The 22,427-nt window shown below is 47.3% G+C and overlaps 1 protein-coding gene across 5 annotated transcripts in view; it reads left to right on the top strand.

The window, feature by feature from the left end:
- Positions 1 to 8,181: 8,181 nt before the first annotated feature.
- The window catches only part of PCSK4 (proprotein convertase subtilisin/kexin type 4), a 361,577-nt gene continuing 347,331 nt past the window's right edge, over positions 8,182 to 22,427 (top strand). For 3 of the 5 annotated variants that reach the window (XM_078670992.1, XM_078670993.1, XM_078670990.1), the window contains exons 1-2: positions 8,182 to 8,473; positions 11,793 to 11,897. In XM_078670992.1, the coding sequence (XP_078527118.1) occupies positions 8,306 to 8,473; positions 11,793 to 11,897 (273 nt within the window). In that variant the 5' untranslated portion in view covers positions 8,182 to 8,305. The remainder of the gene's footprint in view (positions 8,474 to 11,792; positions 11,898 to 22,427) is intronic. The other 2 variants (XM_078670994.1, XM_078670991.1) reach the window with 1 other exon arrangement.

The following is a 22,427-nucleotide window of genomic DNA, read 5'->3' as shown; positions in this document are numbered from 1 at the left end:
AGACAGGGGACACAGCACAACAGCAAAGTCCTTCCCCTCTCCTTGGCAGCAAAGCAACAGCAGGACAGTCTTCCTTCTTCAGTTTCAGCTTTCTCCTTGGCAGAGGTTCCTTCTTGATTCCAGGATGATCTAATTTTCTGTTGTCAGGGGTCCTGTACTTATACCCCTAAAAGTCTTTGTTCTCTTTGTGCAAGTGGGCCCTGAACCCGGTCTGAACAAGTTCTGGGTGTTTCTTGAGCACTTTGTTTTCCTGGCTTCTCCTTTCCTTTCAGAGTGAGGGGCAGGGTCATCAGCCGCCCAGTAGGAGGTGGAGCCAGCATTGTGAAGGGAAAGCACAGCCTTGGAGCACCTTGTTGACATGATTCCTTCTCTCCTTTCACAGTGCAGGGCAGAGACATCAGACGCACCACAGGGGGTGGAGCCAGCACTGTGGGGGGCGGGCACAGTCCTATTCAGGCCCAGGTGCTAACTCCTCCCACCACTCATGTTGCAAATGCAGTCATTCAGCCTAGGGCTGACTCAGCCAGCCTCCTGGGGAATCCCCAGCCCCTGTCACTCTCAAACCAAACAGTCAATCCACAAACAGGCCAAGGCACACAGAAAGGTCAGACAAGAGAACAGCATCTTTTATTCTCAAACACAGGAGTTAAAAACCACCTTTCCTAAAAGATGTGTTATTATATTCTGAGTTCAGGGATACCAGACTTTTATGTCCTATCTTTTTCCTATGGGAAGATATGCTGGTAGCCACTGTAGCCAGCATCCCCCATGATAGCCTATGGAGCAAGATAGCCTTGCAGCAGTGAAAAACGAAAATGGCTGTAATTCACTACCAGAGCATGTCACCTGCACAAGTACATGCTCTACCTTTCACATACACTGCACCCTGCCCAAGGGGGTACCTTGGGCCTTCCATAGAGGTGACCAATGTGCACAGAAAGGGAATGATTAGGCCTGGTCAGTGGGGACACTGACCAGAAGGACATGGCAGTTCACAGACTGCACACAGGCACTGCGGTGGCAGGCCTGAGACACCATTTTAGGGCTACTCATGTGTGTGGCACAATCAGTGCTGCAGGCCCACTAGTAGCATTTGTCATCACAAGCCCTGGCACACCCAGTGCACTTTACTAGAGACTTCATGATGATACAAATATGCCAATCATGTATATCCAATCACAATAACAAGTTTCACAGAGAGCATATGCACTTTAGCACTGATCAGCAGTGGTAAAGTGCGCAGAGTCCTATTGCCAACAGCGACGGGTCAGGAAAAATAAGGGAGGAAGAAGCAAAAAGTTTGGGGATGACCCTGCAAGAAGGGCCAGTTCCAACATGCAGGGTGTGAGCGGCCCCTTTAGGCAGAACCACGAAGGACAAGAGGAGTGTCCAGAGACAATGTCATCGAGAGCCGTCCTGTCACGGGAAAAGACGGGCCTCAAGACGGAAGGCGCCGCGTTTGGAGAGGCGGTCCTGGAGATTCTAGTGCGGAAACCGGAGAACGAGTGGAAGACACAGGAAGACCTGAAAGAAAGCCGCCAGTCTGTGGGAAGACCCGAAGAGCCCCCGGAGGTACCGACCAACGCCGAGAGTACAGGACGCCAAATACACAGCACGACGCCCCGCCACCCTCCAGGAGGAGCGTGGCTGGAGCAGGTACATCACCGTAAACAGGGGTTTGTTTCACCACGGGGAGGGAGTGTCTAAAGTTTGGAGGGTGGTCACCGTTTTTTTTTTATTCACCCAGTGGCGGAGTTCGGTGCATCCCTCAGAACCCCGTCCCTACTATAACTATAGAGGAAGTTCCCCACCGGATTTGTGATTCTCTTTTCTTGCATTCCTCGCTTATCAACCGGAGAAAAAAAAAACCTTGACATACTCCAAGAGAAGAGAACACCAAGGAAGGAACCTCAAGACTGTTCCTCCTATGGAAGACTTCTTTAATTTTGTGTGGCACAATAAAATATAAAAGCATTATTATTTACTAGTCCTGCCACATTCTTTAAGAGGTCAAAGTCAGGGAATATCGCCCACCCCAGGGATCACTTGATACAAGGGGACATCACAGCATTCCATAGAATGTGCATGTGTTTTCCAGCTCTCTCCCTCTTTAGCTTCTCCACCCTGCCGAATACCCCTCCCCATGCTGCTCTCTCCCTCCTCTGTTGCTCTGTCTCTCTAGTGTGCTTCTCCTGCCAAAACTCGCAGCCCTCCATGTAGCACACTTGTTCATACACTTCTCCCCATAACCCATATTTCTCTCTCCCTCGTGTTTAACCACCCCACTCAGCTTTATATGTATTTTACCCTCCACCCCCACACTCCCGTTGTTCCCACCCCCTGGCTCCCCTCAAGGTCATATATATTTTTTTCAAATTTTTGGTGGGTGCATCAACACATTTTCAGCAGCCCCTTCGCTTTACAAACTAGCATTGGCATAGCCAATAGGTCTCGCCTTTGGGACCTTATAAGTGTTTAGCCATGCAACAGTTGATGTTGTTGCACCAAGGATATTGTGCTGCATAACTAAATACTTATTAGGTCCCAAAAGCGAGACCTATTGGCTATGCCAATGCTTGTTAAGGAAATTTCGGAACCATCACATCAATAACCTATGATTCCCTCCCAAGATTTCCGTGACAATGTAGCAATCTACTTTGAGGAGAAAGTCCTGAAGATCTACCATGTTCTTACTTCTTCTCTAGACAATGTTTCTGTCAATGAGGAAACTATGGAGGACAGGGTTGAACCGAGCACGGAGAAACTCCTACAGGTCACCAAGAAGAATGTTCTGTCTTCCTTTTCACCTCTCTCGGTTCAAAAAATTAAAGAACTTCTCCTTGGTCTTAAATCCGGGGCGCCCCATGACCCGGGCATGTCCTCCACACTTACTGGCACTGGATCTAGTAGCTAACTGTCTGTGCGAGGTCTTTTAACGGTATACTCTCATCCGGTTGCTACCTGGCTATCTGGAAGGAAGTCATTGTTCTTCCACTCCTTAAGAAACCCAATGCTGACTCCTTGGAGGTAAATAATTTCCGCCTTATTTCCCTTCTCTCCACTCCATCAATAATCCTGGCGAAACTTATCAACACTAAATTGATGAAATACATTGACTCACAGGAAATGTTAGATCGCTCCCAGGATAGATTCCGTGCCGGTCACAGCACTGAATCTGCCCTTATAGCAGCCACTGACTGTATCCGGCTGCAGTTGATCAAGGGGGCTCGGCGGTGTTGATTCTGCTTGACTTATCGGTAGCATTCAACACCGTCTCCCCAGCGTGCATGGTCCAACGCCTGCAGAAATTGCGGGTTACGGGAAAAGCCCTGCAGCTCCTCCATTCTTTTATAACAGGCAGAATGTATACAGCTAGCTGCGGAGGCTTCAGAACGAAGGCCTTCGCCCTCCCATGTGGGGTCCCTCAAGTCTCTTCACTTAGCCCTAGACTTTTTAATCTTTATGTGACCCCTATGGCCGATCTGGTGAGATCTTACGTTTTTCAGGTGCTCTCCTACACGGACGACACTCAAATCACTGTTTCCAGCACTAGCGACCTGCAATTAGTTGCATAGAAGTTCAGTCTGTGTATGTCAAGCATCATTTGCTGGATGAAGAGCAATTCAATAAAGATCAACGCAGACAAGACTGAGGTACTAGTTTTTAGCTCTCCCTGAATTCCATCTGTTCTAATACCTGGTGTCCTGCAGAATGTGGGCCTCTTCCAGCCCAGGTAAAAACAGCAAAAAACTGGGGGGTTATTTTTGAAGAGGGCCTGACTTTTGATGCCCAAGTCAGCCGCACAGCTGGTAGATGTTTCTACATTTTAAGAACTCTTAGAAAGGTGCTTCCGCATATTCCTTCTGAACTACATCGGCCCACTATTATCGCACTGGTTACCTCTCGTCTTGACTACTGCAACGGCCTGTACATTAATATCACTGCGACATCACTGAATAAGCTCCAGGTGGTACAGAACGCAGCAGCAAGATGGCATCTAAATATTCCCAAACATCAATCTGCCAGAGAAGGGATCCGTACCTTACATTGGCTCCCTATCAGGGAGCCTATTTCCTTCAAGGTCTTGACTACGGTATACATGGCCTTGCATAGTAAAAGCTCACCCCAACTTAAATCCTTGTTTCAATGGTACAATCCAGGGAGGATCCTGAGATCATCCACATAGAATCTGGTCTCGCCCCGATTTCGCAGGTCCAGATGGGGCGGCCGCCGCCAGACTTTGGAACTCACTTCCCCTTTCATTGCCAAGACTTCTCTCTCGGTTTTCAGGAACCTCTTAATCAGCTGTTTGCACTTCTCCCTCTGCTTTTGTCTGCCTGCACCTTGACACCTTCGGGTATAGTGCGCTTTACAAATAGCATCCTATCCTATCCTATTCTAGACCACAACGTTCTGTCCATACAAGTAATTCAACACACTCCCCTTACTTACTTAAAAGTCGCAAAGGAAATAAGACAAAAGATAGTAAAACAATTTAATAAACATCACATATTTGCAAATGTTATCCATACTAATATTATAAAAAGACAGCCCACACCTTTGAGGCGGGTAACCTCAGTAACCACAGCACCAATCTCAACACCCAATACAGCATTGGAAAGGGCAGTTGCAGCAGAAGGACATAGGCTATGCAGACGCCCACCATATACATTTAAAAGGTAAAAGAACCGTGCCAGCAAAGTAGTCCCTTGTGGGCATGTCTGCATTGCTGTGGGGATGTGCTGGGGTCGTGACAAACGCTGGGGGTGTGACAAACGCTGGGGGCGTGTGCTAAGTTCCGCCCTGCATGCCATGTGGGTTGTACATACAAAATAATCATATCGTGCTGTGGGCGTGTGCTGGGGGCGTGACAAACGCTGGGGGCGTGACAAACGCTGGGGGCGTGTGCTACGTTCCGCCCTTCATGCCATGTAGGTCGTACATACAAAATAATTATATCGGAAAAATAATACAAGGCTCACATTCGCAGCTTGTGCCGGGCCTAAAGCGAGACCACACGTGAATGAGCGTGTCTGCGGGGAAAATTACTGCAGCGTCTCCGGCGTGCTAGCACTCAACTGTGTGCATAAATTAATTTACATACAGCGATCAAAAAATGCACGGGAGCAAGAGCGTTCAATGGGCGTCTGCGTTCAGCTGGAGGCACGCCAATTACGCAATTGCGCCGCATCAATGGGCATCACAAACGACAGTGGGCAAGGCAATTGCGGATTGCACAGGAGCAAGGGGCGTACACAATGTGCGCGGCAATCAGCAGCCACCAATCGCCACACATTATAAAAATAGGATACCAATCGCGCACCTGGGCGCATGCCTTCAATGGGCGTCTGCGTTCACCTGGAGGCGTGGTAAGTAACGGTTCGCTTGACTCCCTTGGGGGACTGCCTGTTCTGTCACACATACTGGGGACGAATGCAGTGTGTGCCTTGGCCTGGGTGCGTCTCAAAGGGCCGAATGTAGTGTGTGCCTTGGACTGGGTGCGTCTGAAAGGGCCGAATGCAGTGTGGGCCTTGCCCTGGGTGTGTATCAAAAACACTCGGGCCGAAGACTCTCCGAGTGGGTCCTAAACAAATAGAAGAGCGGGGAAAAACTTTCAAGGCACACACAATTCTAATTGTTATACGTTTGCCGATGGGCCTCAAGCGAGGGCACACGCCACTGAGCGTGTCTGCTGGGACAATTACTGCAGCCTCTCCTGTGCGCTGTCACTCAACTCTCTCATTAAATGAAATTACACGTGGCTGCTAACATCAACCAGGGCTGCAGCTGGGCCTCAAGCGGGGGAACACGCAAATGAGCGTGTCTGCGGGGACAATTACTGCAGCCTCTCATACTCGCTGTCACTCTAGGTCCGGCAATGTTCAAAACCAATTTATTCTCCGTCCAGATGCAAATGAAACAAAAAATGTTGTCTACCCCGAGATTTTAAAATAAATTGCCCTTGCCAAATACACACATTGCACACATTCTATTTCATACCTGGACAACGTCGTGACGGGCTGCTAGTAACTAATAGAATGATACAGCATCTATCATAGCATAGAATTGCTAATGAACATGTATTTAAATAGGGTAACAGTATGGACAAGCAAGTAGTAGCAAGTGAAAGGCAAATCCACCTGAAAAAGAACACCCAGGAGAACAGATGAAAAGGGCTCTGCGCCTCATCAGCCTTCGTATAGATGCTAACATTTAGAAAAATCTAAGCAGGTGGTCTTCAGAAAAAAATGATGACTTTTAATTTACACATTTTGATTCAGTGCAGAAAGGTTTAAGAGGGAGAATGGTAAATAACATTTCAACTTAAAAAGCTGTGAGTCGCCTGTATATATCGGGATTGTTGTTGTTCATGCTGCCTTGAAGCAACAGTTTTCCTATTCTGCTAAGGAGACGGTAGTCACTGTCCACCATGGGTGTTGGGTCCAATTTGAATGTACCCTCACAGTTCGGCAGAGATCCTCTCCATCCAAATCCTCTACTGCTTTCTCAAGCCTCTCCTCGTTAACTTATATTGTAAACTAATATCTCTTCTTTCTTCACCTTCTCCTTATATCTTATCTCATTCTCTCAAAGGTTTGTTTTTCTTTCTTTTGCTCCTGTCTTTATTTCTTCAATGTCCTTCCTCTCCTCACCCCTTCTTTCAGGTTTCTTGCCCCCCCTGTTCACCCGGCTACTCACTATTTGTTCTTTTCCCTTGGATTCTTCTCCTCCCCCTCTTTCCTTATTCTTAACCTCACTTCCGCTATCCTACCATTTGTGCCATGTCACTCTTTTCTCTTCTCCACACATTTTTCTCTCTCATTTTCTCGTTTTCCTTTCCTATTAGTTTCTTGGCTTTTGACATCTTAATCTCCATCTATCCTTCTCTTCAATACGAATAAGAAGAGTAGAAGATATGAGTCACCATCTTTAACCCCTTCGGCGCTCATGACGAGCTCAGCTCGTCATGGGCGTAACCTGCGCTACGCGGATGACGAGCTGAGCTCGTCACGTAACGCAGGTTTTTCAAAATCGCAGCGCGCAGCGGGAAAACTGCTAGCGCGCATGCGGTTAAGCATGACTTAAGCATAACTTCAAGAATGCTGTGGTGCTACTACTGCGCTCGCGCATACCCGCACACCATCAGATCAAACCCTGTCCACGTGCAGTGCTGAGGTGTGAACAAGTGCCACTGATTTCATGTGCGCATGCGTGCTGACCTGTCCCCTACGGGCCTCTTGTTGCCTGTACATGCATGCAAAACTAACGATTATTGACCGCAAATAGTCTGATGAATGCAACGTAAGGATGACTGCACCGTGACTTTACTTAAACAGGGCATAATATGCAACTCTGTGATCCTCAAAGGCAATCGTTAAAATCTGATTTTATTGTAGCAGAACATCTTTTTTAATGTTTTTTATCGGTGTTAAATGTTATGGTTTTTATTAACTGAAATAATAAAATGTTCTTATGTTATCTACACGCATGCACAATGCCTTCTTTGATCCTCCAGACAGTGGTCCTCCTCCTTTTGACTTCTGGGGATCCTCAACTAGTTTCATTGGCACCTGCCCTGCCTTCCGCAGCGTTTTTGGAATCGGGAGCCCCCCTCTGAATCATGGTTGCTCGCTGAGGGCCAGGGCCCAAGCATTGCCCATGATGGATAGAACTGTAAAATAAAATACAAAAAATACAGAACAACATCCAACCAAATACACAAATGATGACATTGTATTCAGTTCACAAACACATAAATAAATGCATTTAAGGCATGATTATAAGATGAAGGCTGGAGCTTTTGTAAATTGAATGGAGGCCAGGCTTGCTCCATGCTAGCCCTGTCTGATGCTCCTGCACCGCCCTCACCAATCAATGTCAGGAGACTGATTGCATGTAAAGGCTCCAGTTTCAAATCCAGTCCATGTTAAGGTTTTCAGTGTAGCTTCTGTGTTTATATACAGTTTATTTATTAATCTGTTGATATGGAGCAGGCTGGGCGGGGCCAGGGGGCGCAGTCTACAGGCGCGTGGACGTCTAGTTACCTTCTCTCTGTCCGCGTGCGCAGCTGCCCTGTGTGCGCCTGCGCAGGTCTGAGCGCGTGACCGCTGCGCCGTGTGCACATGCGCAGACACGAATGCGCGACCGTTTACGCCGTGTGCGCATGCGCAGACGCCGCCTCGTGCCGTCGGTAGCTGTGCGCGCGCTCCCCTCTCTGAGGTGGGCCCTCGTGAGGGGATTTCAATCGATAACACCGGGGCCCGCGGGGCCATGAGAGCCGAGGGAGCCGAGGGCCCCGGCCGACATGACGGGCGCCGGCCGCGGGGCGCTGCCGCTGCTGCTGCTGCTGCTCGGCCTCCGCCTCGGCCTCGGACTGCGGCTCTACACCAACAGCTGGGCGGCGCGGATCCCGGGGGGTCCCGGGGAGGCGGCCAGAGCGGCCCGGAGGCACGGGCTCACCCTGCGGGGGCAGGTGAGGGGGCACGGGGGCACCCTGAGGGGGCAGGTGAGGGGGCACGGGGGCAGGTGAGGGGGCACGGGGGCAGGGGGGCACCCTGCGGGGGCAGGTGAGGGGGCAGGGGGGCACCCTGCGGGGGCAGGTGAGGGGGCACGGGGGCAGGTGAGGGGCACGGGGGCAGGTGAGGGGGCACGGGGGCAGGTGAGGGGGCAGGTGAGGGGCACGGGGGCAGGTGAGGGGCACGGGGGCAGGTGAGGGGGCACGGGGGCAGGTGAGGGGGCACGGGGGCAGGTGAGGGGTACGGGGGCAGGTGAGGGGGCACGGGGGCAGGTGAGGGGGCAGGTGAGGGGCACGGGGGCAGGTGAGGGGCACGGGGGCAGGTGAGGGGGCACGGGGGCACCCTGCGGGGGCAGGTGAGGGGCACGGGGGCACCCTGCGGGGGCAGGTGAGGGGCAGGTGAGGGGGTCACCCTGCGGGGGCAGGTGAGGGGCAGGTGAGGGGGTCACCCTGCGGGGGCTGGTGAGGGGCACGGGGGCACCCTGTGGGGGCAGGTGAGGGGCACGGGGGCAGGTGAGGGGCACCCTGTGGGGGCAGGTGAGGGGGCACGGGGGCAGGTGAGGGGCACCCTGTGGGGGCAGGTGAGGGGCACGGGGGCAGGTGAGGGGGCAGGTGAGCACCCTGCGGGGGCAGGTGAGGGGCACGGGGGCACCTTGCGGGGGCAGGTGAGGGGGTCACCCGACGGGGGCAGGTAAGGGCATAAAAGGGGAAGATATGCAGTATTGTAATAATATGTTGTATTGCTTTATTATTATTTGTATTGTGTTATCAGTGTGGTATTTGCCTTTAAACAACATGTACTCGTTTGAACGGTTCTAGTGGTTCCATGTACAGTTATGTATTCACTGTAGTCAGTTTCTCCTTGACCATTGACATGTACGGACGTGCTCATTGAAATGGAATAAACTACTTCCTTTATCCTATGATTGAATTACTTGGATGCAATTACTACAACCCGCTTGGGGCAGGTACCGGGCTCACCCCAAAGGGACGAGGGAAGGGTGGCATCAGTTCATCCCCCAAACCAGGCATGGGTACATCCTGCGGGGGCAGGGACGGGCTAACCCTGTGGGTGAGGGATGGTATGAGGGTGCTCCTACAGGTGAGGGTGACAAGGTTTCATCCTGTAGAGGTAGATATTGTTTGACATTCGGGTAAACAGTGACACAGGTTCACCCTGGGGGGGCGGGGGGGGGGTGTCAGGTGATGGGTGACACATGCTTACCATGTAAGAGCAGGTCTGCGCTCTCCCTTCAGGGTTGATTACATTGCACACTTCCAGATTTGGGTGGGAAGCTTGCGATTTTTATTAACTTGAAATGTATTATTTAGCTATCAGTGACTTCAATCTTTCTCTACTGCCATTTATATTAATCAGAACATTAAATTCCGCCCATTTTCATCTATAACACAGTTCCAGGCGTTCCTAAGTGTTGCTTTGAATGAATAGGTAGAGTAGAAGCTATGTGAGGGGTCGGCACAGGGTGTTTCAACTCATTATAAGGGGAATGGTGTAAAAAATGTATCAACTTAAGGCTTAAAACTACAAATGTTCACTGTGGAACAGGTTGGTGAGTGTGTAGAGCACAGAGCCGATGGGTGGGAAGCTTACAGAAGTCTCATCCAATGGCAGCTCTTTAAGGCTCTGTTGAACCTGTTGTGATTGTGCACTCCGTGTCAATTGAGGCCGAATCCAGCCTTGTCATGGTCCCATAGGAGCAGTCCGGCCCCACCTGCAACAATAGAAAACCATTGACTTATGTGAGGGGGGGGGGCTGAAAAAATGAATACATGCGCATGTGCATTTCAGATGTATTTAGAAACTTGTAGCATTTCAACAACACATAGCAAACAGAAGAACACTGCTTAACTAGTATTGTTAATTCTTATTTATATAAAATTGCGGTTTACGTGGGAAATATACACAATGGTGAATTTGAATCAAGTCTGTGGATTCCGAGAGGTTAGACATGTTCTGATTTTTATTAGATGGGATAATCTGAGACTGGATTGTGAGATATGGAACCCGAATTTAAATCACATTCTCTCTCATTAATGAGGAGGTGACTCTTGAGCTCCATTTTAAAAATAATACAGTTTGAGGGTAACTCCGCTTGCAGCTGGTTCCACTGGTGAGATCTGAGCACTTTAACTGAACGGCCCATGCGGCAGTCCATGGAGGTTTAGGAGTGACAGTAAATTTAGGTTAATGGTCCTGGTGTTGCATATTGCCGGCATCTCTAAATCAGTTGAGATAGGAAGTCGCAGGATTGTCAATGTTCGGTTTTAAAGACAGGTGAGTAGATTGTATCCTGCTGTTTTTTGCTGACAAATATCAGATGTGTTGGTTTTTGAGAGGTTGCAGAGTGTCTAGAGAGATGATAGTTCAGGTATCAAGGTTTAGGGCATTGTTTAGTGGTCAAAATGAGTAGCGGGGGAGACCACTAACTGGACTAATCCTAATTACCAAAGACAGGAGCTAAGCGGAGGATTTTGGCAGTGTGGAGTGGGATGCGCGCGTGGATTTTGCAGATGTTAAGTCCTTGGATTCTAATGTCAGAGCTGCGGTGGCTACAAAGGATTCCAGGTTGATGGTTCTGTTACAGTGTATCGAAGATTGCCGGCCATTGGTGGATGGGGCAAGAAAGTCCAGTCAAATGTGTCGAGGTTGGTGGATGGCAGATGAAGTGGAGGATTGCCGTCTGGTGAGTGAAGCAGGACACTGCGAATGGCCATCCAGTAACAAACAGCTAAACACCAGGCTGATAATTTAGATTGCAAAATAACAGTGAAGGTGGCAAAGGATAAGAGTTCTGTGTAGTTGGCATCGACAAGATCGTATCCTGAAGAACGTTGTGTAGTTGGATAAAGGACAAGACCTAAGACTGGGGTCCCTGATGAGAGTGATCAACACCATGAGATTGAGTGAAACCAAGCTAGGTTTAAGAGGCACTTGGCTGCCTGGCCGTAGATACGTAAAGTTTGAAAGGCGTGTATAGTTCTTGAAGACACAAATGCTGCAGAGAGGTCACTGAGCACTAATACAGAAGAGAGATGGTTACCTTGTGCTGATGTGATTAAATCAGCTAAACTAGTGTGGTTGCCAAGTAAGAGACCCTTGTCTTGAGGTGGAAAGTACAAGCTCATCCTTTAGGGAAGGTGGGCTAGTAGGATTAACCTGCAGGATCGGGTCTGATTTGTCTTGTCTTCAGGGGTAGCTCTGTTGTAGACACGGTAGCTGACTGTATTGTTTCTCACACTATGCCGTCTTTTCTAGATTTTGTCCGGCAGTGACTATTATCACTTAATCCACCGAAGCTTTATGAAGATGTCCTTCAGCCCTCACAGGGGCCGACACCTGCGCCTGAGAAAGGATCCCCTGGTAAGAGGGTGTGGAGGTGGGTCTTGCATGGTTCAGAGGTTGCACAGGTTAAAGTTGTGGCTCTAAGAGGGTCAAAGTGAGGGTTTAAAGGTTCTAGTGGTAGCGCTAAGAGGTAACAGAGAGACCTTCATTGATTAAGAGTTGGGCCAGGGGTATGGCGTCGATGGGCAGAATATGAGGTGTGAAAGAGATGGGGCAAGAAAATGGACTACACAACGGTCGAGTGGCGTTTCTAGTACAGGAGAAGTGATGCTAGGTTAGGAAGGAGCAGCAGAAAAGGGTCAAGAAGAAGGACTAAGGAAGAGATTGAGAAGTAGAGCGAAAATGGGAGCAGGACCATGGAAAAAGGTAGACCCAAAAGCTGAGAATGAATTATGTTTATGGAGGGCAGTTGGAAAACTTAAATTCAAGTCTCTCTGGAGACCAGATTATTCAGTTCAGCCCAAAAGGCCATGTGGCCCAGCCATTTGTTACTGTCGGGGGCTCTGGTGGATGGATTTCTGTGTTTGTGCTACACATCGCTTGGCTAATACCAGTCACAGTTCAATAATCTTAATAGAGATTTTTTCTTTTTTGTGCCTGGGAACCAAGGTCCAACAAGCATATCTTTGGGCTAAATCATCCGTCAGTCACGTCTTCCATGATTTTCATAAGGCTCTTCAAATACCGCATTATAATAGGACATGCCCACATCATGTATGGAATCCAGCTTCCCTCCCTCATCATTGCAGGAATGTGTCAGAGACTTCTGTGAAAATCAGAATTTAATTTGGAATGGTGCACCAACAAACTTCTTTTCAAAAATGAAGAAAGTGAACGTAAGGATAGGTATTCCTTTTTCTTATTTATTTTTTTCAGTTCCGATCTTTTAAATCCATACAAAATATCCAGCCAACGTGTCTCGTCATCATCAAATTCTGTGAAAATCTTACTGACCTTTTAGGAAGTTAGATTTCTTTAATGCAGTACATTCAGTCGTAAAAGTTTAAGTCTGGCGTTTCTTTATCGTTTTGATGCATACTTCAGTGTCAGTGCACGTTATTGTCAGATGTTCTGAGTGTTGTCTGGTCCAGGCCACTTGGAGGTTGTAGTGTAGTTCCTATATTCCCAATAGGCTCTGCGCATTGGAATAATATAAACAGTAGTGTAGACGTAGGACTGAGGTCGACTAGGTCTCTACTGACTATATTAGACTTAATTAGTTTCGCCAGCTAGCTCAGAGGTCGCTAGAAACTTTCTCGAATGTTCAGGAAAGAGTTAACTCTCCGGATTTAGACATGAAGGGATTAGCTTCTGACAACCGCATAAACATGACAACTTTGCTCCCTCAGAATAAGAGTGTATCTCTAGAGTCGTGTGAAAACAATAGACAGCTATTTTACTCAGTCAATCGTGCATACTTAGTTTCACCAGAGTGCAGAGAAATAGAGAGATGGGCGTTTTCAATAAAAGGTGTTATTTATTGAGCAGTCTTCTTTCTCATGCAAGAGAAATGAATTGCCACAATTGCAGTATTTAACATGAAGTAAAGTGCGTACAGTAAAAGTAGTATTATGAAATAATACTGTAAAAGCATTGATATGGTTTCTTAGCCATAACATACTTTAAAATGGATAAAATATATACATACATAAAAACATTGACTAACGTACTCAACTGGTGCTTCTAAATACGCCTACCCCGGTGTACCTGACCTAAGCCTAATACGTGGGAAGGAGTAAGTAAGTAGCAGTTTAAGTTAAGTTGGTTTTTGCCAAGAATCTGAATCAAGAATTCTCTTAAGGGTTTAGTCAGCTCCGTACCTTGGTAATAGAATGTAGGGGGTCTGGTATCTCTCTCTCAGGACTCGATATCCCAGAAACCCGCAAGGGTGACTGGGAACACAGGAGCTGGAATTTTCTCGGCAGGAGAAAAGACAGCGTCTTTCTCAATGCGTCAAAAGGGAGGGGCGGCTTCCGTGGGCTCTCGCATCAGCTGGGCTCTCGGGCAAGAAGATAGCCGCTCTGCTCCAAACCACCATTGTACTATATTTTCCATCAATGAATTTTCCCAAACATAGAACCATGATGAGCCAAAGCAGGAGGAAAAGTACACCTAACACAATCCAAAAATCAATCCATGGTGAAATCATATATGTTTCTTTTAGTTGGCGAAAAAGTTCAGTCATTTTTTCTTTGAAAGTTTTTGTTGCTGGCGTTTCTTCATGCTCGCTTGGATCTTCAGAAAAGTTATCGAAATTGATGAAGTAGCCAGATGCAGTTCTATCAATTGTTGGAATTGCTTCCGTATTTTCAATTGTCTTTGGATCTTTTTTTGTTTCATTAGCATAGTCTGAGGCTACATCATTGTAGACAAGTGTTTCTTGATGAACTGTTGCAATTTGGGTTTCAAGAGGCACAAGCTCCATGTCTTTGTTGCATAGTCCTTTTTTATTCACTGCAGGTTTATCAAATATGATTAGTCTCTCAGTTTGAACCTCTTGGATTGTAGCAAATTTTGGTATTTTGCTATTTCTTGGGAGTCCACTGGGCCTACTACTTATTATTGGCCACATGATTGTGGTTTTACCGGGGCGATGGATACAACTTGGTTCTCCTTTTTACCAGCAAGGGGCGGTAGTACAACTGATCTTGTTCCTCTGACAGGTACTGCTTTTCTGTAAGAAGGCCCAAATTCCTTCTTCACCGCGATCTTCTCTCTGACCAGATCCCCAATCTTTGGAATCCAAACAGGTCTTGCTGGGACAGGTGGTTTTTCTTCAGTGGCTGTTGGCTGTTGCTTTAACTTTATGTTACTCAGGCTTCTTCTTGTTTCATTTAAGTCCTGTAAAACAGCCAAACGGTCTTTGATATCGAAGGATTTTTCTTCTACCACTGAAGTGTGACTATCAAGATCCTGAATGTACATTCTAGTACCGAACAATAGTTCGTATGGAGTGAGACCTTTTAGAGAATTTCTTGGCAGATTATTAAGACTACGTTGGACACTTGTTAAATGTTTGACCCACCCATCACCCAAACCTAATACCCTCGCCGTTATAGATTGCTTTATGTCCCGGTTTTTTATCTCCACTACCGCATTTCCCTCAGGATGGAAAGGAAAAGAGTACCGCAATGCAATGCCCATGCTGGCCATGCCCTCCTTGTAACTCAGAGAGCTAAACGCAGGACCCTGGTCAGAATGTAGCATGCCAATTGCGTATGTGCCGATAAAGACTCGCAAATCTTTTATAACAGTTCTGGCGTCAGCCGAGCGCTGGGGCCACATCCAAATGAATCTCGTGCAGGAATCCACTGCGACCATGATATATTTATAGTTGCCATCCCTTTGTAAAGGACCACAGTGGTCCAGGTAAACACACGCTAATGGTTTATCTGAGGTTAGAAGGGGCGTCTGTGCTGGTCGTTTCACTGTTGATACTTTCATTCTTTGGCATATTTCGCATTCTAGAACATAGTTCCTAGTTTGTTTTCTCATGCGCGGCCACTAATATCTCTGTTTTAATAACGATATTGTGGCAGAAACACCAGCATGTGCAGAAGCCAGCCCTTCGTGTGCCGCTATAATTAGTCCTAACCTGTGTTCCATGTTTGGAATTACCCTATCCCCCACTCCAGGGATTCGAGCAAAAGGAACATTATTTGCATCAGTTATGTATGAGTACTTTACTGGAAAGCCTTTTGGGAGTGTTTTTATATCATCTTTTACTGAAGCACTGACAGCTTGCATTATATCGCTGTCTATTTTTGTTTTTGACCGGGTGATAGCAGCTACGGAAGCCGTTTGCACAGCTGCCTTCGCGGCTTCATCAGCCAATGAATTCCCCGCAACGTGACGCCATCACGTTGATGACTCAGTGTATGTATCACGTGAGTCTTTTGTAGTTCTTTCTGTAAAAGAACTACTTGTTCCCAAAGCGTTTTATGCTTGATTGTGCCACCTTTTGCATCTTTGAAACCGTTTTGAACCCAGTTCTGCAAGTATTCATTATAAAACTGAACGCACTAATATGAGTCGCACACTATTAGTGTGGGGAATTCGCGATCAGTATTTTCAAGCGCCATCTTAAATGCTAGTAGTTCAGCTCGCTGAGCTGTACAATCTCCTAGAGATTGGGTTTTAGTGACCAATGGTCTGAATTTTCCTTCGTGCCAACGACCTTTAACAATCGCGCACGCAGCACTGTAAGCTTGTTTACCCCCAATTGCGGGTTGTGCTGATCCATCTGTATATATCATACAGCCGTAATGTTCTAGAGGCAGGATTTCGGTCGGCAGAGGACATTCATATTCATATTGGAGAAATTCTTGTGTTTTTAAATTAGGATCAAATTCGTATACTACGTCTGTTGCAGCAAGAGAATTAACCCATTGTATCCATCTCGGATGTAGTGCTTTAGCATTTGGAATGCTTGCCTTTTTTACTGCTTCTAGGGCAGGTACTGGTGTAACGATTATTATTTGTTTACCTTGTGCTAGGGCTCTTTCTTTTGCTACAGCAGTCTGAACCGTAGTTAGAATTTTTTCAGTGGAACTGAATTTCATTTCAGCTTGTGTTTGTCATGCCTCACACGTTCTCCTCCTCCTGCACTGTCCCTTTAATCAGCCACTACATAAGCCTCTCTGACCCATGGAGCGACGCTTCACGTTCTAGCGTCTAGCTCCGTTGGTTTCTTCCGTCCTGCTGTAATTTGCCTGACTTCCGGTTTTTTAGCTTTCAGCATTTTTCCCCGAGGGAGCTCCTGGCCCCCGTGTCATTTTCGGGCTCCTTTTCATTCCCCCTCCCTTCTTGGGTTCCAGCCCTCCTTGAGCGTTGTATCCAGTTAACGCTCGCTGGTGGAATCCCATTCACGGTGTTTTCCGTGAGTCTGCAGTTGTTTAGCCCTGCACGGCGGCCAGACCTTTCTCTCCGCCTCTCTGCCGGGCACTACCTCCCTGCCGCTGTTGTCTTCCTCTGCTCCGCCCTTCAGCCGGGTTTATGCTCCGCTGACGGGCCGGGCTTTCTCTCCTTATTTCCCCCCACTGGAGTTGCTTCGCCCGGTATGCCGGTCTTGGTATCCGCTGCCCGGCTGGGTTTACTACAGTGCTCCTAATAGTTAGTTAGTTAGGTTTTGCTTTGCACAGTGTGTCATTTCCTTCCATTCCCTCGTTTACCTATCCCCCGTCCAGCCTTTTATTGAGGTATTCAGCTATCTCGGGACATCTCTTATTTGGCTGTTGATGCTTGCGTGGACCAGAGGGGATTTCATGTTTCTACACTTCTAGAATCACGGTAACAGCGCAATAGCGCTGCATATTCAATTAATTACGTATTGTGATTTATTACAGTATTTTGAATCTATGTTTGTTTCCATAGATGTTAATACTGCTATCCTGTGTGTTGGTACAAGAGTTGGAGAGTTCCATCTGTATTTTATAAGAATAAGACGAGCATTACACAAACACCTAAGTGAGCAGTGTTTTGGTCCTTATATCTTATACTGCGTATATTTCAGGCACCCTGTACTTATTGGTGTACCATCTTTTCCTATAGCTTCAAAAGAAGTCCTTACAAGAGGTTCATCCACTACCCTTCTACGACATTTGAGCTCCTACCCGCATATACAGGGTAGGAGAGGGTCATATAGGTCACGGTTGTATTGTTTTGTAGAATATTGCTATATGCAGATACATGTTCTTACTTCTTTGTGTTACAGGCCAACTCCTTACCTAACACTTCAGTGAAGCTGCAAATACATCCTGTCTGAAGAGTACCATCACACATTTTTTCCCCCCAACCTTTCCTTGTTTTGTTTCCCTGTTTTCCCCTGGCGCGCCTCTCGAGCTCTAGTGTTCGATAGAGTCGGAAGGCCGCAGGGGAAGGCTGTGGATTTATCTTCGGACTCCTGACGCTCCTGCGGAATCATCGTGTATCCTTTACAGTGTGTACAAGTGAGATTTGTAAGCTATTGGTACCGTTTCTCCCTCATTAGAGGTTAGGTACGTGAATCCGCATCTTCCTGGGATGACTCGGATAACAAGGTTGCGTACGTTTTCGCGAGTTTGCAATTTTGTTTTAGCTAACATGTCTGTTTGCAATGATCTTAAAATTTCTGTGTCCAATTAATTGGTTTGAAATCAGGTTTTATTAATTCATAGAGAGGTTTAATTTAGAATGTATGTTCTTCCGAAATTCAGGAAACCTAGTATTGATTGTAAGTTTTTCAGCGTTTTAGGTGCTTGGAGTACAGCGCACTTCTCTAAGAAGTTATCTGCTAGGCTTTTGCCTTCACTTGATAATTCATATCCTAAAAACAGGACAGTTAGATGGGCAATTCGTGACTTTTTAAAGTTGAATTTGTAACCCTCAGCTGCAAACCCATGTATTATGGTGTTCACTCTTTTCAAGTGAGTCTCCAGGTCATCATCTGTGAGATAGATGTCATCGACATAAGATAATGCCTCATCATCATATATTTGTAGTAACTCTGTTACCCTTGCTGAGAATAATCCTGGGCTATTCTTGAACCCCTGTGGGAGTCGACAGAAGTGTTTTTGCAACCCCATTATTGAGAAAGCTGTCAAATACCTGCTTTCAGGTGCAATGTTTTGACAAAAGAATCCATTAGAGATATCCAATGTAGTTTTGTATTTTTTGCGCACAATGTTATTCATTAGTGCTGCACTGTATAAGTTTTGTACTGCAAATGTTTTGCAACAAGAGTTTAGGTGTCTGTAGTCCAAAACTAGACGATATGAATCGTCTGGCTTGGAGACAGGAAACAAAGGATTGTTCATTTGTGAGGTGCATGTTTCAATCACCCCCTGGTATTCAAGTTGATCTAAGATCTCCCTGACTTGCTTTTTAGCTTCTTGTTTAACTGGGTACTGCCTTTGTGCAGTGTGCTGATTTTTTAACTGGATTTTGTGGTGAGGAGAATCCTCATCCCATCCTACATGATTTTTGTATAATGCAGGAGCTTGGGCTACTGCCCATTTTCTTGCAAGTGTATATTTTTATGAATTGGAATGTGATTTGAGAAGGCAGGCATAATCCTTTCTTCGCCATGAGGGCACTCCCTGACAAACTCTGGTGGCCAGTCTTTCTCAGCTAACAGGATGTCATAGCCTTTAGATAGGTTATCCCAAAAGAGACCCCTTACTTTCCTAGTCTTGTCCCCCTCTATACACAATGTTATTTCGTATATTTTATGAGGTTTGCTAACTCTGGTATCTGCAGTTTCCACTTGAATGTATTCATTCGTGTCTACTGTCTTCAGAAGATTCATCAGGATCTTGCGAGCTATTGTCACTTCTGCTGCGCTGTCTAGCATTGTCTGGGCCCACTCTCCGTTGTGTCCTCAGTATCCTCGGCATGTTTTATTTTAATACTGGCTACCTTCTTTCTTGGAAATTGTAATTTTTTACTTTGATGAGCAGGTTCCTTGTCTTTGGACTTGACGTGCTCTTCCTTGTGTTCTGACCGTCCTCTTTTTTCCGATTTCTGTGAGGAAGTCTGAAAAGATCGAGAGGGACGTGTATCAATATCTTAATATCTATCAGGTTTTTTCAAATTATCCCTATTTCTAAGGTTGTATCTTTTCTCAGAGGGCTCCCTCTGGGGAGACTTGTTTCCTCGGTCTGGAGATCTTTCTCTCCGTTGAGGAGACCTTCCTCTGGACTGGAATCTTTTTTCTCTGGGAGTGGATTGTTTATTACCATCCCAACTCTTTTTTGGAGTATTTAGATTGTTTTTAATAAATGTTTTTTCAGGTTTTTCAGTTAGTTGGGGTTTTACTGGTTTCCCACCCAAACTATCTCTACCTAGTTCTTCATAGGATTTTTCTACGATTCTGGCAAGTTCAAATGGTTGGTCTGCTATATCTGTTTCTTTCAATTTCTGGCGGATCGCCACAGATGCTGCTTCTCCTTTTATGTTGGCTAATAATATAGCCGAGACCTGCTTGAAGTCTTTCAGTAATTTCATACCCAGAGTTAAAGCAGGTTCTGGACCGTATTCATTTTGAATCTGTCTTAGTACATCTGGTATTATCGCCATAGACGGAACACCATGTGTTTTTGTGTATATTGAAGCAAAGACTGTGCCCCAAGTGTCACAGTCCTCCACATGTGGTGCGATCCCCATTGGAAGACAGATAGTCAGAATTCTGTGTTTCTCAGTAGGAGTAGTATCAGGAAATACTGCCTCTTTATGAGTGATTTTTTGTGCTAACCAGAATGGAATTTGTTCCCTTTTTGAGGGTATTTTACCAAGACATGATTGTAGTTCTGTGGTGTAATTTTGCTTGTGTTCCCCTGATGAGGGGTCAGCTGTGGAATGTTAATCGCTGGTTGGACTGTTGAAGTCCGCATTACATATTGGACCAATTGTCTATGTATTTTAATTAATAGTTTTAGCTGAGCTAAAAGTTCCCGGTCTGACATTTTATCAATGTCTGGATGTGGTGTGTAGCTGGCTAGAACCGGCCACGTTGCTCCTGGTCTACCTAGTGGACCGAGCCTGGTGATGTGATTTTGATGTTTTAGGGCGCCATTAAACCAGAGCAGGTGCTCTTGGTAATTTAGTGGGATGTCAACGTCCTCGAAAGGAGTGTATCCATCCGGAGGTTCCTCTATTTTGTAATAGTGGAATTCATGTGTTACAGCGTTTGCTGCTGGAAAGTTTATCCATGAATAGAATACCTCTGTCTGCCGATATTCATGGGCCTCTACCACGAATATGACTGTACCACCTCTTGGTGTTAGTCCATTTTCTATAAGTTTAAGAGTGTGGGGATGAGGTGCGGCCAGAGCACACGGAGACGGACGCAGACGAGGAAAACACCACTTCCTGGTTGCCGAAAACTCAGAACCAGGAAGTCAATGGCCGCGGTCTAGTCGTTTCACTGCGGAAGGAGGAGGAGTCCAGTCAGCCGACAGAACCCGGAAGGATAAGAAGGAGTGGGCTGGAACGGACGGTGTGCGAGGTCGGAGAGGAGGCAGCGGAGCACTCGGAGGCGGAGGAGAGAGGAAGAGCGGAGAGCGTGAGAACGGAGGCGGAGGAGAGAGGAAGAGCGGAGAGCGTGAGAACGGAGGCGGAGGAGAGAGGAAGAGAGGAGAGAACGGAGGCGGAGGCAAGAGGAAGAGAGGAGAGCGAGAGAGCGGCGGAGGCGAAGGAGACACGAGAGGCAGGGCGGACCCAGCGCGTGCTGCTGAGCAACGTTCCAGATACTGCTACCATACCCGGTGGGCTGAAGGGAGAAGACGCCACGGGTCCAGCTGCTGTGGTCCGGGACTCGGGCCACAGCCCAAGGCAAGTGTTGCTAAAAGGGGCATTCTGGTGGGGCGTTTGGGGAGGCGGGAGGTAACCGGTTTGGGGAGGCGGGAGGCCCCTTGGTGATCCTTGCACTTACACCCCCTGTTTGGTAAACGGTGACGGTAGCACAACAGTCTGGCACTAAGAACGGATCAGTGAAACCCGTTTCTTTTTTCTTTCTCCCTGAGGCCACACAAACCGGGACGACGGACCAACCCTGACCTACCCAGCAACCAGCACCAACCTCCCCGTGTTTCAGGAAGGACTGTGTGGTCTAAGCTCCCTTGCGACCCAAGAACAATAAAAACCCTTTTTGTGTTTCAACAGTACTCTGGTCTCATTCTCTGTCCACCGCTAGCCCCTACAAAGTGGTGTCAGAAGTGGGATAGACTGGTGTCGCCATGACACAGCCCGTGCCACTCCCAGCGGGCAACATTATCACCCAGCTAGCAGAAGGACAGAGACACTTGCAATTGGTGTTTGAGCAGCAGTTGGCGACTGCTAAGACAGAAAGGGATGTCCTGCAAGAGGCATTGAAGGATCAGGCCACCCTTCTTCTCGCCAACCAACAGGTGCAGGATTCGGCTATCCTGCGCCTTACAGACGCTATTGCCACTGCCCGCATACATCCCAATGTACCCAGTTCGGTCCTACAGAAATTTCAGGACGGAGAGGATCCGGACTATTTTTTTACGAATTTTGAAAGGGTAGCAACAACCGCGTCTTGGCCAAAGGAAAGATGGAGCCAATATATAGCGCCCCTTCTTGCAGGCGAGCTGCAGGCAGCGTATCAAGCAGCAAATCCCGCAGGCAGAACCACATATGAGGAAGTGAAGAAGGCTATCCTCGAGAGACTTGGGTGCGACCAAGAGTACTATAGGGCCAAATTCAGGAAAGAAAGGTGGAACCCAGGAGACAATCCACGAGCCCTGTATTACCGGATACAAGACTTAGGTACCAGGTGGCTGACTCCCCTGCACTCCACCGTAGACGATCTGATGGCGAAGGTCTTCCTAGAACAATTCCTGGAAGCACTGCCCCCTTCCACTCGATCCTGGATAAAACAACACCCTAACCTTTCCCCCACGGTAGCAGTAGACTTAGCCTGTGCTTTTCACCGGTCGCCTGAATTCCGCACCAGCTCTAGTAAAGCACCCTTACCCGGCCCTAGACCCCTGCTCCCCAGACCCCAAACCAGACCAGAACCCAGGGCCCCCTTTCTTCCCCGGGTCCCGT

The sequence above is a fragment of the Lissotriton helveticus genome, chromosome 12 (assembly GCF_964261635.1).
Source record: "Lissotriton helveticus chromosome 12, aLisHel1.1, whole genome shotgun sequence".
Lineage (NCBI taxonomy): Eukaryota > Metazoa > Chordata > Amphibia > Caudata > Salamandridae > Lissotriton > Lissotriton helveticus.
Note: the sequence above shows the minus strand (reverse complement) of the source record. Positions and strands in the feature narration are given on the sequence as shown.